Genomic DNA, 16,612 nt, shown 5'->3' with positions numbered 1-16,612 from the left:
TTTTGAAAGCATTCTTGATCACAGCTGGGGATGGTGTGACATCAGTCAGTGAAGTGGGGAGAGGAGAAGAGGAAGAGTGAGACAAAGAGAGAGATATTGTACAGTTTGGAGGTGTGGAGAGGGAGTTATGCACCATGCACAAACCTGTGTCCCTGTCTAGAATTAATAGGTTTGGAAATAGATTGCAACCATAACTTGGGCACCCTCATCTGAGAAGTCAGTTTCTGTATGTACACTGACCGCAATCAGCTCTCTACCACTCGTTTGAGGTTTTTGAGGCTGGTTTGAGCATCCAATCATATATCAGCTCCATCACTGAAATTGCCTCTATAATATCACTCAATTCTACTCCTGCCTCACCTCTTCTGATGCTAAATAAAAACTGAAAGAACCCTGCAGATGCTGTAAATCAGAAACAAAAACCAAAGTTCCTGGAAAATCTCAGCAGGGCTGGCAGCATCTGTGAAGAGTTCTGAGGAAGGGTCACCAGACCCAAAACGTTTACTCTGATTTCTCCTCGCAGATACTGCCAGAACTGCTGAGCTTTTCCAACATTTTCTGTTTTTACTCCAACTCTCTCAACCCTTCCACCATCTCTAACTGATCAGACTCCTTGTTGAGAGTGTGGTGCTGGAAAAGCACAGCCGGTCAGGCAGCATCCGAGGAGCAGGGGAATTGACGTTTGGGCATAAGCCATTTCAGCACCACACTCTCGATTCTGATCTCCAGCATCTGCAGTCCTCACTTTCTCCTGATCAGACTTCTTCTCCAATATCCAGTATTAGATGACAATGCCAGGAGCAGAAATCACAGGCTCCAGTGCTGATCTTAATGTGGGTCCCAATCCCTGAACTGAGCGCAGTGTTCCCAGTCCCCCCCCCCCCCCCCCCACTCCCCGACCCAAGAACAGTGGATTCCCTAAAACCCAACCCCCAGTCATTGAGCCCTGATGTACCTCCCAGTGCTGCACCTGTTGGATGATCAGAAATTTCCTTCACAGAGTCATAGAGATGTACTGCAAGGAAACAGACCCTTCAGTCCATCTCATACATGCTGACCAGATATCCTAAACTGATCTAGTCCCATTTGCCATCACTTGGCCCATATCCCTCCAGACCCTTCCTATTCATATACCCATCCAGATGACTTTTAAATGTTGTAATTGTACCAGCCTCCACCACTTCCTCTGGCAGCTCATTCCATAAACACACCACCCTCTGTGTGAAAAGGTTACCACTTTGGTCCCTGTTAAATCTTTCCCCTCTCACCCTCAACTATTGGGAACCAAAGCTATCACCTCCAGTCCCCATTTTTTAGGCTGGTTTGAGCATCCAACCATAAATCAGCTCGATCACTGAAATTGCCTCTACAATATCACTCAATTCTACTCCTGCCTCACCTCTTCTGATGCTAAAATCTTCTTTCTTATGACTAAATATGTCCATTCCAATACATTCTTGACTGGTTTGCTATTTTAAGCCCTCCAAAAGCTTAATGTCATCCAAAAAGCACTGTTACTTGTACTTTAACTCACATTGAGTTTTGTCCACCCCTCACTCCCATCGTCTACAACCTGCATTAGTCCCCAGTGAAGTAAGGCCTTCATTGTAACGTTCTCAATCTTGTTTTCAGATCGCTCTATGGCATTATCTGTTACTTTCTCTGTAACCTCCTCTAGCCCCACAACCCTGTAAGACCTCTACTGCCATCCAGTTCTGACCTCAGAAGCATCCCTCATTTGAATGTTCCTACCATTACTATTCATGCCTTCAGCTCCTGAGACCCGACAATTTGAAATTCCCTTCCTAATCCTCTCTGCCTCTCTTTCTCTTTCTCTAATTTTAAGATGATTTATAAATACCTCTCTAAGATAGTGATGTATCTTAATTTGTGATCCAAAATCAAATTCTGGTTGATAATTGCTCCTGTAAAGTGGTTTGGGATATTCTATTGTACAAGAGGTGCTATAGCAATTCAGTGTTATTGTTGAATAAAAGTCATGCTCGGATCAGGAGTTATTTAATTCACAGATTACAGAGATCTAATTTATAGATTGCTGCACACTGCAGTTTACACACCCACAGCAATACAGCGTAAACAAAAAGATCAGGAACATTAAAGAAATAACAACTCACAAAACTCATTAACAATCAATATTCCCCAAAGGGGAAACTGACAAGGAATTAGCAATATGTCCACTAAATGCTTGTAACTAGGAACACTGTGTGCCTGGGTTACAGACTCATATATAAACTTCACACTCCAAACACAGGTTCTCTGCAACCAGTCTGAATGGTAAATGAGTTGGCTGTAATTCAGCACAAATCAGATTGAGTTCAGATTGCATGATGGGAATGGAGTGGAGGGAACTGCTCCTTGAATATTTAGCACCTGTGGAAGCTGTGCTGCACAATTTAACCCTTACATTACAACAGTAATTCCACATTAAAGTGCCCTTCATTGTTTCTGAAGCACTTTCACAGAAACCCTACAGTGTGGAAGTAGGCCATTTGGCCCATCAAGTCCACACCAACCCTCCAAAAAGTATCCCACCCAGATCCAGCCCCTATCACCCTACATTTCCCATGGCCAGTCTACCCTAAGTTGCACATTTTGGACCGTGGGAGGAAACCAGAGAACCCGGAGGAAACCCATGCAGACACAGGGAGAATGTACAAACTCCACCCGAGGGTGGAATTGAATCCAGGTCCCTGGTGCTGAGGCAGCAGTGCTAACCACTGAGTCAACATGCCACCCACTAATCTGTGCTAATGTTGTGAAAGGTGCTATAAAATTGCAAGTAATTTATTTTCTTTATACTTGGGAGTTAATGGAGAAAGACAGTCTTTTTAATTTCATAGAGATCGAATGAGGACAGATGGACTATGAAATTCCACAGGGTTTGAAAAGTGAGATCTGCGACACTGAAATTAATTTACCTAGTGTTAGCCAAACAAATTCAATACAGGCCTTCAATTATCTTTTCACATGTTTAATGATACCTATTTTTATGTCTGTCACAATACATATTGGTTTTGTTCATTCTTTTGCAGAAATCAAGCCCGTGTCAGGGCCTTTTAAAGAGTTCACTGCACAAGTAGATTCTTTTTAATTAAGCTGAAAATCCCAGGGATATACATTTATTATGTTGTCTACTAATCAGTTCATCGGGTTAAGACTGGAAAGCATGTATTGAGCAGATTGTGTATTCATTCTTCATATCTGAAAGGCAATGCTGTGCCTATTCCTGTAAGTTTTGCACCTTGTTTGATTTTGTTCCCTCTGCTCCAGTTTCTCTGCCAATCACCCACTGGTCAGAGTGTTGCGTGTAGAGGAGACCACTACATCGGAGAGATAGGACACCAACTCACAGAATGTTTCTGGGACACCCCATTGCCCTGTGGTCAACCACTTCAACTCCCCCTCCCACTCTATCAAATCTTAGCCACATGCTGCCTGGAAGGGGGACGCTTCATCTTCTGCCTTGGGATCCTCCAACCACATGGCATCAATGACAATTTCACCAGTTTCCTCATCTCCCCTCCCCCCACCTCATCCAACTCTCCAACTCTGCAACACCCTCTTGAACTGTCCCACCTATCCGCTCCACCCTCCATTCCAACCTATCACCATCACCCCCACCTTCATCACCCTATTGCATTCCGAGCTTCCTTCCCTCCAGTTCTACCCCTACCCTCCTATTTATCTCTCAGCCCCCTTCCCTACCTCACATTCCTGATGAAGGGCTTATGCCCGAAACGTTGATTCTCCTGCTCCTTGGATGCTGCCTGACCTGCTGTGCTTTTTCAGCACCACACTTTTCGACTCAGTGGAGAACAGATCTAACAACTCAAGACCGGACATCGATGAGGTACTGTGTAGCAGAATTATAGTCGAGGATAATCATGGACCTGGCATATCCCCCACTCAACCTATACAATGAACAGAGGGGATCAATCCTGGGACAGTGGAGCATGTAGGAGGGCATGCCAGGAACAGAACCAGGCATACCTGAAGATGAGGTATTGACCTGGTGAAGGCACAAACCAAGACTACTTTTAGATGCCAAACAGCACAAGCAGCAAGTGATAGACACAGCTAAGCAATCCCACACCCAAAGGATCAGGTCTATGCTCTGCAGTCCTGCCACATGAATGGTGATGGACTATAAAACAAATCACTGGAAGAGGAGACTCGACAAATATCCCCATCCTCGATGATGGAAGAGCCCAACGCATCAGTGCATTCAGAGGGTCAGTGTGGACTTGGGCCGTAGGGCCTGTTTTCACACTGTAGGATTTTATGACTCAATGATTTCATGATAAGGCTGAAGCTTTTGCAGCAATATTCAGCCAGAAGTGCTGAATGGATAATCCATCTCAGCCTCCTCCAGTGGTCCCCAGCATCAGAGATACCAGTCTTCAGCCAATTTGATTCACTCCACGTGATATTAAGAAACAGTCAGGGATACCGGATACTGTAAAGGCTATGAACCCTGACAATATTCTGGCAATAGTACTGGAGACCTGTGTTCCAGAACTTGCTGCTCCCCTAGCCAAGCTGTTCCAGTACAGTTACAACACTGGCATCTACCTGACAATGTGGAAAATGGCCCAGGTATGTCCTGTACATAAAAAGCAGGACAAATCCAACCTGGTCAATTACCACCCCATCAGTCTTCTCTCAATCATCAATAAAGTGATAGAAAGTGTCATCAACAGTGCTATCAAGCAGCACCTGCTCAGCAATAACCTGCTCAGTGACGGCCAGTTTGGGTTCCACCAGAGCCACTCAGCTCCTGACCTCAGTACAGCCTTGGTTCAAACATGGACAAAGAGCTGTATTCCAGAGGGGAGGGGAGGGAAGAGGGACAGTCTTGACATCAAAGAGCCTGAGCAAAAACTGGGATCAATGGGTATCAGTGGGCAAACTCCCGACTGTCTGGAATCATACCTGACACATAGGAAGATGGTGGTGGTTGTTGGATGTTAGTCATGTCCGCTCCAGAACATCTCTGCAGGAGTTCCTCAGGGTAGTGTCCTAGGCCCAACCACCTTCAGTTGCTTCATCATAAGGTCAGAAGTGGGGATGTTTGCTGATGGTTGCACAATGTTCAGCGCCATTCGTGACTCCTGAGACACTGAAGAAATGCTGAAACGTCGATTTCGAAGCTCCTCGGATGCTGCCTGAACTACTGTGCTCTTCCAGCACCACTAATCCAAAATCTGGTTTCCAGCATCTGCAGTCATTGTTTTTACCTAGTTAATTTTAACCCTACTGCAAATCCTCTTGAAAGGATGCCTGCCTTGAAGAAGTTTTCCTCCTCTCTCTACAAGAATCTCAGGGAGTCCCTCTCCCACTGTAACTCCCAGGTCATTTCCTCTGCCCTGAAGCTCTTCAACCATATCCTGAAACAAACGTGCACCCATTGTACTCTATGCTACTTTCTCCCCACCCCCACCCTCCTCTAGCTTATCTCTCCATGCTTCAGGCTCTCTGCCTTTATTCCTGATCATGATTTGGAGATGCCGGTGTTGGACTGGGGTGTACAATGTTAAAAATCACACAACACCAGGTTATAGCCCAACAGGTTTAATTGGAAGCACTAGCTTTCGGAGCGACGCTCCTTCATCAGGTGATTGTTTGAAGGAGCGTCGCTCCGAAAGCTAGTGCTTTAAATTAAACATGTTGGACTATAAATTCCTTTCCATCTCCATGATTTTCAACTTTATTCCTGGTGAAGGGCTTTTGCCCGAAACGTCGATTTTACTGATCCCCATGGCAGCCATTGTAACCTGATCCCCATTGTAACCTGATCCCCATTGTTAGAACCAGCAGTAATTAAAATTCAGACTGCAGACGATCTGGAACCAAGGGTATGTACTGATGCAGCTCGTGTTAGTAACAAGATGTTGATTGGTCTGTAGACTAGTGACAGTTAATAATGACAGAGACCTTTCATTTGGTAACAACTGTATGATTGTCTCAGGTGGTTGAGTAGCTAGGACCTAAGCTGTGTGCTCTCTGCAGTGAAAAATACATTTTAAATCTGAAGAAAATAAATTTCCTTTCCTGCAGCAGTTATTGTAAGCTGTGATTTTTGATCCAGGTGAATCAGTTACTCTGTATTTCTTACAAACCAATGAAACCTTCCAGGGAAAGGTATCTGAATAACAAGGGGTCAGGTCAGCCATAGAAGTATCATTTCAACATTGGAACCGGGAAGCAAAGACACAATTAATTTCTAGTTTTTCTACCTCCAATATTTTCCCTATTTGTGTGTGTTGAAGTTTTAGGTTGAAGTGTTTTATGTCAATGGATTATACCTGTTTACCTGTAACTATCGCTTAGTTACATGAAATGAATAATAATTCTTGTTCACTATAGAAACCGGGTCCATGCTTTCTATAATCTGGGCTTGAGTTGGGTACATTGGGAACTGCACGAACTTCAATATTTTATAGAACACTGGGAATAGCAGAGCCCGGTATAAGGTGCGCTACTCCAGTGGGGGGCTGTAATACTAAATATGAAGTTTTACAAAAATAGCATCTTCCATTTAATATGGAGATGGAAAGGAATTTATTGTCTGAGGGCCCTGAGTCTGTGGAATTCGCAGAGAGCAGCAGAGGCTGGTTAAATGAATAAGTACATTGAAGGCTGAGTTAGACAGATATGGGGGGCCTCCGGTTTATGAACACTCCTACTGACAAACCGCAATCCCATACAGAAGTGTATTAATTTTAAAGATCCGATGTACAAACTTTTCCTCAGACATGTTCTCTTTTGTCTTGCGTTATGCATACAGGCTCAGGAACATATTTGCCAGCATTTGATTGATGAGGGATCAGGCAGGAAAGTGAAATTAAGGTCACATTCGGATCAGCGATGATCCTATTGAAAGGATGGAGCAAGCTCGATGGGCTGAATGGCCTACTCCTGTTCCAATTTCTTCTGACACACAGATGGCACTCTGCGATTCAAGTAACATTGCAATGCACACAAACACGCATACCGATCGATGAACATTGTCACGCATACACACGTATATCTATATAAAGAGAAAGCATTACAAAAATATCTAATTTATCTGTAAATTTCTCCATCAAATTGTGAACTTGCGATTCAGAATTAAACAGTTAATTTTCAATCTCGGGAGAGAATAAATCAGCAGTTCCTGATTCTGTCACATTTGGTATAACCGGGATCGACGCCAGGAGCGTGACAGGGGGTCAGATTTTCAAATCGTTTTTCGCTTCCTGACACTCTCTCTTAATTTGTTACAAATTTACAATCAGACAGTCAGCTAGTGCTCACTATTCTCATCTTAATAGTGGAATATTGCCTTTCTCTCTCCTTTTGTAGCTCAATCTTATTTGTATTCACTTTTCCCTCTGATGCTTCAGAGTCCTCGTAATCTTCAAAGGCTGAGATTCAATGTGGGGTTACTTTTTGAAGTGGTTGGTCTGTTGAATTCAGCATTGTTTCTTCAGCAGAATGTACATAGAGTCATAGAGATGTGCAGCATGGAAACAGACCCTTCGGTCCAACCCGTTCACGCCGACCAGATATCCCAACCCAATCTAGTCCCACCTGCCAGCACCCGGCCCATATCCCTCCAAACCCTTCCTATACTTAAAAAAAGTTTCAGAAGAGAGAAGCTGGGTGAGGTGACTTAAATATTAATCTTTAATTTAATTGCAAACTCGATCCTTGGCTAAGAACCTGGCTACACGTCTCCAAAAGTGAAATGTGCCTGAGCAGTTTACTGCCATTCCCAGCAAGCATCAGTCAGAATATGAGCCTCATCTCATCCCCTCCCTAACACAGCCTACGGCCCACACACACCTGAATGTAGATACACGTATGGAAACAATGCCTGCAAACATTTACAAGCAAATGCTTGCATATGTACCACGGCAAACACACATATGAACCCACACAGGCACACACGTGCACATACACATATACAAACATGTGTGTAGAAACAAATACATACCAAGGCACATATGCACACACATGTAAATGCATACAGGGATACAAATGAACACACATGCATGCACATATGAACATACAGACACACATTAAACAAGGAAATGCATACATATGTACTGAGAGAAATGCACACAAACACATTTTAAAAAGCATACTCAAATGTATATATGAACTCACATATACCTACAAATTTACTTCAGCCACAGTCGCAATATCAAATATCTTGATCAATTTACAATGACAAACAGGATTGATCTGGTCAAGTGACATGTTTTTATTTAAATTTATAAGCACTTGGTTACAGTCTAAGACTCCATTAACAAATCATAGACTCCACCTTCAATCCTTTGCTTTTTCCACTTTTGGAGAGATTTATGTAGCTTTACAAGAAGTTAGCAAAGCTCGTTCCATAAACAATATTTAAGAGAAAGTAAATCAAAGCTTGATGAACAGAGAATTCCTGCTTTGTTCTTTGAAAAGGAAACTGACCCAGGTGTCAGAAGGGAGTCTGCAAGGAACAAGTCAATAACTAGGACTATTCTACCTCAAAAAACATTTCTTACAAGATACGCAAGGCACAAAATGGGACTTAGAGCGTAATCTCAGAGCAATTTCTCTCCTATATTTCATCTCATGGTCCAAGGGACATATTCATGAGATATGATATAAATTACTGGCATTAGGATAACAGGAAAGAAAGACAATTGCAGCCACTGCACTGGGCTCAACTAAAATGTCTTCTGATCAGTTAGCTCATTGCTGCATGTGAGATCTTGCTGACCACAAATTGACTTCTTCATTTCTGATATTTTACAACAGTGACTACACTTCACAGGTATTTGATTGATTGTAAAGCATGTTGGCAAACATGCAGTGGCTGCAATTGTCTTTCTTTCCTGTTATCCTAATGCCAGTAATTTATATCATATCTCATGAATATGTCCCTTGGACCATGAGATGAAATATAGGAGAGAAATTGCTCTGAGATTACTCTCTAAGTCCCATTTTGTGCCTTGCGTATCTTGTAAGAAATGTTTTTTGAGGTAGAATAGTCCTAGTTATTGACTTGTTCCTTGCAGACTCCCTTCTGACACCTGGGTCAGTTTCCTTTTCAAAGAACAAAGCAGGAATTCTCTGTTCATCAAGCTTTGATTTACTTTCTCTTAAATATTGTTTATGGAACGAGCTTTGCTAACTTCTTGTAAAGCTACATAAATCTCTCCAAAAGTGGAAAAAGCAAAGGATTGATCCGTTTTCTTGGAGTGCCTCCCAGGGCATTATAGTACCAGGTCAGGTTCTCCAATACAGCAGTGCGTAATGTGTAGGAACTCACCAGGATTGTCTCGGTAGAATTTCACTCTCTTCTGGCAGCAAGGCATTGAAGCAGCTACACCCTTCCTGTCTGTCTCTGATTCTGAGAACTCGCCAATGCCCTGAGGGAGAGGGTGAACCGATGGGTTCCAGCAGCCTTTCTGACAGTTCCAAGGTACAGGGCACACTTTGCTCCCACACTGTTTAAGAATTTGTGGTTTTCATATGGTCTGCATGCTTGTTCAGGAAAGTCATACTGATCCAAGCTTTATATGTCAATGGTCCTGACCTCACATTGACCATGCCTCTTACCCATGCAGGGCCATTTTCATGATTCTTACACCAAATTTTGTCCCCTGTATCAAACTGTCACTCTTGCTTGGCAGAGTCTTGTGTCCGGCATTGAGGTTCCTGATACCATTTCACCCTTCCCCCATCCAGTCCAGGAAGATTAGACTTAACCTGGTGCAGCATCTTTTCCCATTAGCAACTCTGCTGTGCTATCCCTGTAGTTGCATGTGTGATGGTCCTTTCATCAAATATGAATTGGCACAGTTTGATATCTAGCGAGGCTTTTCTTCAAGCCTGCCTTCAAATGTGGACTGCTGTTTCTGCCAGGCTATTGGATGATGGATGGTATGGAGTTGTCCTTATATGTTGAATCCCATTCAACTTTGGAAATACCCAAATCCCTGCCAGTATACAATGGCCCATTATCTGTGACCAACACTTCAGGACTCTATTGAAAAAGATGAACAAGTGTTTGATGAATTGACTCTGTGCACACCCAATCTCTATGAGTGGACATCTACAATTACTAAGAATATTAAGTCTGTGAAAGGGCTTGCATAGTCAATGTGTAACCAATTCCAAGGTTTATGCAGCCATTTCCATGGATGTAGGGAGCTGCTGGTGGTAATTTTTGTCCTTGTTGGCACTCTGGGTACTGCCCCACCAATCTTAGCTAGCAAACATTCATTCTCACCAACATCTGCATTTTGGCGATCCCTGGATCCCCTGGTTGAATTCAGCCAGTATTTGCCAGTGACCTTGACGTGGGACAATCACGCTTGCTTACCATAACAGTATGCAGTCCTTTACCATAAACTGGCCTCTCCAGGTCCAACACAGTTTCAGTTCTAGTTGTAATGGCCCTTTCGTTTTCCCCATCACCACAGCTGTTTCAGTTTTGAAAGGACTGGATCTTTCTATGTCCAAAGTCTGATATTGTCAGCTGTGACTGGGGCATTACAGACTCTTCCATTGGGGGTACTACCATTGGTGTATCTGCTAATGGGAGGTGGCTCAGTGCATCCACATTCACTACCTGGTCTCCCAGACAGTGTTCTAACTTATAATTTGTCTGGAAGTTTCACAGACTATACCCTTTCTCTCAGATAACTTATTGACTTAACTGCTCTGAGCAAACTTAATTTTCTTGGAGATACTATGCTTGCTTCTGGCCACAGTCAAGTCTCGTTCAAACTTGACAACATTCAGTTTTATACTAAATTCTTAAAACTTGCTCATCCTAGGATCTGCTAAAGTAATGGAAAAGTACAGCCAGTCAGGCAGCATCCGAAGAGCAGGAGAATTGACGTTTTGGGCATAAGCCCTTTATCAGGCTGAAGTATGTTCCTGATGATGGGCTTACTGCCGAAACATCAATTCTTCCGCTCCTCAGATGCTGCCTGACCTGCTATGCTTTTCCAGCACCACACTCTCGATTCTGATCTCCAGCATCTGCAGTCCTCACTTTCTCCTTTACTAAGGTAATGGCTTGATATTTTCTGTCTTCAGTTGTCAACCCCCACAGTATAAACAAAAGCTTATTAACATACCAGGAGACACATATTGATTTAAAATCATACTTCTGGAAAGACAAACCTAGCTAGTTTTTTAAACCCTTTACAAAAATAGACCAACACCACTCTTAAAGAAAGGTGTTAATATCTATAAGCTACATCTCTTTTATCACAATGCATATATTTCAGCCTTGTCTTTTGCACTGATTTGTTCCCATCATTAAGAATGAGGATAGTTCTAGAGCATCCAACTGTTATTAGTTGTTTTATTTGTCTATCAAAATTCATGATTGGATATGGCAGGACTTATAGAGCTTATATCTGATCTGTTGGTTGTGGAATTGCTTAGTCCTGTCCATCACATGCTGCTTCCAATGCTTGGCATGCAAGTAGTCTTGTACTGTATCTTCACCAGGTTGATGTCTCATTTTTAGGTATGGCTGGCTGTGCCGCTGGCATGCCCTCCTGCACTCTTCATTGAACCAGGGTTGGTCACCCAACTTGATGATCATGGTAGAATGCGGGATATCCCAGGCCAAGAGGTTACTGATTGTAATTGAATACAGTTCAGCTGCTGATTGTCCACAGCCCCTTAGAGCTGCCCAGTTTTGTGTCTCTAACCTGTAGTTCTATTTGATGTCTATCCGATTTCACATTTTGTTTTAATGGAGGATGTTCTCAATGTGAAGTTGGGACTTCATTTCCACAAGGACTCACTCCTACCGATGGATGAATATATTTGAGACATCTGGATTTATGAAAACAAAGTCTCTTACATTCTTCCTCCTTGTTGGTTCTCTCACTACTTGCTGCAGACCCTGTCTAGCACCAATATCTTTTCTAAGTTAGTCAGCTCAGACAGTAGTGGTGTAGCCAGGTCAGTCTTGGTGATGTATTTTGAAGTCCCCCAGCACTCAAAGCTGTTTTATCACAATACCATTAATTAACCTGATGGAGGTCTAGGTATAATGGGATCCCTCTGGTCAATATTAATCAAATTTATATGACTACTTCATACTCTGTCTGGATGCTAAAGTATTTTTCTTGCTGCAGACTCTAAATATGGGAAGGAGTGTAGTTGTGGCAGTATGAATTGTAAATCAACACATTTCTGCTGCACCAACAGGTCACGTGTTGAAGTTTAAAGCATAAACACAAATATTTGTCTGTGCTGTCTCTCTCTGTTAATATTTACTGATTTACATATCATTCTGGCACATCCATTCTTTATTACTGGAAGCATCCACACATTTTGACATGATTCATGCACAAAGCCTGATTTCCATATATCATAACAATCATTATTGCCTATCTCCAATCTGCCATAGCCCCTTTGCTACTGAACCCCTTCAACCATACTTTTGCTATTTCCTGACTCAACCATTCAAATGCTCTTTAGATTGATCACCTATTTCCAACTCTCCATAAGCTTGACTCCTCCAGCCCTTCATTTCTCCCTATCTCTGTAATTCGTTCCAACGTTACACCCCTCCCTATCCCTATAACTTCCTCCAGTTCCTACATGCCCCCTTGTCTCTGTAACATGTCCAGCCCTTTTAGCCCTCCCAGAGCTTTGTGTTCTTTCAGTCTTTAATTGGTGGCCCAATCTTCAGCCCTTTAACTCTTGGGGGTGGCGGAGTTGGGGGTGGTGTCGTGGGCTAGGAATCCAGTGATCTAGACTTATGGACTGGGGACATTAGTTCAAATCTCTCCATGGACAGTTGATGGAATTTAAATTCAATTAATAAACCTGAAACATAAGGCTAGTCTCAGTGATGAAGCTATCACTGATTGTTGGGGGGAGAAAATCTGGACCACTAATGTAATTTAGGGAAGGAAATCCGCTGACCTACGTGTGACTCCAAATCCAAAGCAATGTGTTTAACTCTTAATTGCCCTCTGAAATAGCTGAGCAAGCAATGAGTTCAAAGACAAAAAGGGTTGGATAATAACTCCTGGCCTTTCCAGTGACATCCACATCCTGTGAAGAAATAAAAACGAAACTAAACCCATTCTTCCTCTCTATTGTTCACTCCTTTAAGGTCCAGCTAAAAGCCTACATCTTTTAATTAAATATTCAGTTATTTGTCTTAATGTCACTTTATTAGTTCAGTATCAATTTTTGTCTGAAACACCCATATGACAATATCAAAAGGACTGTATAAATGGAGGTTAATTTTGTACAAGTAATAAAAGATCTATAGATCCCAAGGATCACCGGCAGCAACAAGATGTTGCTTTTACTCAGAGGTGAAAGATATTCATTATTTCCAGCATCAGTAAGACAAACAGAACACTCTGTGTAACACCTCAATACTGAGCTTGGCACAACAGTTACAAGGAAATGAATTGCTACACAAGTTGACCCGTCACAACTGAAAATCTACAATATATTTGACACAATGTATTCATTCTGGTTGGAATGTTGACTGTGTTCCTGAGGTGTAGAAATAATTGCTGCAGTTTCTTAATAAAAACCAGCCCTGCTTTGTATCCAGAAAGGAATGTTCAAAACTGAGAGTTTGGAAACGTGTGTGTTGGCAATATTCATGGTGAAGCTCTTTGCACAAACATTTGCCTCCACAATGACTATCAGAGGGTTATTCCACCATTGAGAGAGGGGCCTTCTAGCCAGACCTCCTCCTGTTCTCAGCTAATGCCCATACACATCCACTTCAAGCAGAGCTCACTGGATAATGAGGAAGAAATCAATTTGAAAAGGTCTAGCCAAAGGCAAGGTGATGGGTCTAAGTGCAGAGCTCTCTGACAGAGTCTGAAAAAGCACCTGGGGGGGGTGGGGGGGAGGGGGGTTGGGGGGAATGGCCCATTGCAGTGCTATGGAGACCTATGGCTGGCAGCAGAATATTGGTTGATTTCCCATTCCTAGCCCAAGATACCAAGGCTAATCCCAATATCTGACTGCAGCCAGGCTCAGCCCCGAGATCAAGGCCAGAGCCGCCTTATGCTGTGTGTGTGTTACAATAGTTTAATTCACTCTAGTCGGGAATATTCCGCAGACACAAGGGGAAGAGGGGAGAGAGGAAACTGGTATGAACGGTAATACGCTGATAGCAAAGGAAAGAGTAGATATGAATGTAAAGTCACGAGTGGATTTCAAGGCTTTCTGTTGGCTCACTCCTGGTAGCACGTTCCACTTTTAACCGGCCGGTTATAATACCGGCCATCAGTTCATTCTAGCCAAAAGATATCTGTTAACTGAGGGAACAGGGCCTCTGACGCCTCACAGTGCCATCTCGGGTTCATCCAACAGGTTCCTAACCTATTTCTCACAATTTGGAGGAAGGGGCATTTCAATGATAATTAAAATATAAAATCCATAACTGTGGACTTTTACTACATCTTTGCAATAAATCGCCTTTTATTGGTGAACGCACTTTTAGGAACATTGACATATGTGTATTGCTTATCATTCCAATGACAAACTGTTGCTGTTCACAGTAAGATATAATTTACCTCCAGCTTTTCAATGTTGTTCTTTAAGGAGTAGACAGAGTGTTCCAGCTCCTGCACCGTCCGCTCAGAATCCTCAGTGCCATCCTCCAAGCTGTTTCTTGCGGCGTCCCACGCATATTCCTCGGGGTTATTTTGGAAAGAGTCCAGTTCTTGCCCGTTCTCGCACCGGCTGAGTTTGCCGGTCAGTTCCCTGATGGTCTCCTGGTCATTGAGAATCTGCTGCTCCTGTTGAATGACCATCTGGCGCAGATGGTCCGCTGTGCTTCTCAACAGCAGGAGGTCTTCCCTGATCGATGGAGAAGGGCAATCCTGGGCTAAGGGCAGGCAGAGGAAGCGGCTGGTGGTGCCTATGTCTGAATCCGCGCCCAGGACGGACCCTTGACCGAGCTCGGAGCCCAGGGAGCCTTGGTCGGTCTCGGCTTGGAAAACAGTGGCTTTGCTGGCCGCGGTTGGACGAGGACGATCCACTTCAGCACCATGGACAGCTCCAGCGCCTCCTTCAGTGGCATCTGAGGCTCCCTCTTCATCACCAGCACCGGGGACAGCTCCCGGGGAACCCGGGGCGATGCTTGCAATGATGCAAATAATTGCACCGACAAAAGCAAGCATCCCTGCCCCGAGCAGGATGGTTAGATACTTCAGGGTGACGGAGTTTATCAAACAAAACAGGGAAAAAGAATCGGTCAATAGAGGAGAAGGAGAAAGGTGCAGCTTGAAGGGAGCTCTGAGGCAGAGATGAAACACTGACAGAGACAAGAAATGGAATGGCATTCCCTGGGAATCAGATGTCAATCACAGCGCACGTAGACGTCATCGATTCCCCCAAGAGCGTCCCACATTCTTAAAAGGGAATTTTAAACGTCTGCTTAAACGGGCAACACCCCTCCCACCGAATCAGTTGATGGATCTACACTGTTTCAGCAAAAGGAATTGAAATGTAACTCTAAACAGCCCCTCATTTCCAAGACTATTTCAACTGCTCTGAAGAGGAAACGTGTAAGATGTTGAGGGATTTGATAGGATGGATACCAGAAGAATGTTTCCTCATTTTGAGACGATTGGAATTAGGGTACACACTGAATTAATGAGGTCTCCCTTTTCAGACAGAGATGAGACTTTTTTCCCCTCTCTCCGGGGCCGTTAGTCTGTGGAATTCTCTTTCCCATAGAGCAGTGGAATGTCGGTCATTGAATTTATTGAGGTGCCAGTGTTGGACTGGGGTGGACAAAGTTAAAAATCACACACCACCGGGTTATAGTCCAACAGGTTTATTTGGAAGCACTAGCTTTCGGAGCGCTGCTCCTTCGTTGGGTAGCTAGAACGTGTGGTAGCTACACGACTAAAGAGCAGCCCCCGAAAAGCTTGTACTTCCAAATAAACCTGTTGGACTATAACCTGGTGTTGTGTGATTTTTAACACTGAATTTGTTCAAAGCTGAGTCAGCTATAATCAAGGGGGTGGTGGTCAGAAAAGTGGAGTTGAAACCTTAATCAGACCATCCATGATCTTACTGAATGCTGCGCCAAACAGCTTAATCCAACCCCAAGTCCCATGTTCCTAAATGCTTGAAGGAGCATAAACATGAGGGACAGCACTGGGCTGCAGCAATTTCTCATCTTCTCAATTTAGGGTGGGTAATAAATGCTGGCTCATATTACCTGAATTAATTTTAAAACAAGGGAGAAAGGAACAGAAGGATTTGTCAATTTGGTGAGATAAGTGTGTAGCATGAAGCAAAAACCCTGATGCAGGGTATTTGGTTGAATGACCTGTTCATGCGTATAACCTCTATGTAATTCTATGATAGCCAAGGGGTGGAGGTGCAGTTTCACAAGGTCAGAAGTCAGACTTCACCTGATGAAGGAGCAGCACTCTAAAAGCTTGTGATTTCAAATTAACCTGCTGGACTATAATCTGGTGTTGCAGGGCTTCTCACCTGGTCCTATGATGGTAACCCTTGTGTTTCTGTCATTTACTGCATAAATGCACACACCTGCAAATAGAGACAATCATTCAAACATACACTA

General features: G+C 43.3%; 1 protein-coding gene across 2 annotated transcripts in view; it reads right to left on the bottom strand.

The window, feature by feature from the left end:
- The window catches only part of LOC140489408 (neuronal pentraxin-2-like), a 29,055-nt gene extending 13,691 nt beyond the window's left edge, over nucleotides 1-15,364 (bottom strand). For both annotated transcript variants that reach the window (XM_072588935.1, XM_072588936.1), the window contains exon 1: nucleotides 14,586-15,364. In XM_072588935.1, coding sequence (XP_072445036.1) covers nucleotides 14,586-15,356 — 771 coding nt within the window. In that variant the 5' untranslated portion in view covers nucleotides 15,357-15,364. The remainder of the gene's footprint in view (nucleotides 1-14,585) is intronic.
- Nucleotides 15,365-16,612: the final 1,248 nt, after the last annotated feature.

This window comes from Chiloscyllium punctatum, chromosome 18 (assembly GCF_047496795.1).
Source record: "Chiloscyllium punctatum isolate Juve2018m chromosome 18, sChiPun1.3, whole genome shotgun sequence".
NCBI classification, from domain to species: Eukaryota; Metazoa; Chordata; class Chondrichthyes; order Orectolobiformes; family Hemiscylliidae; genus Chiloscyllium; species Chiloscyllium punctatum.
This window is presented reverse-complemented; position numbering and strand designations above follow the sequence as displayed.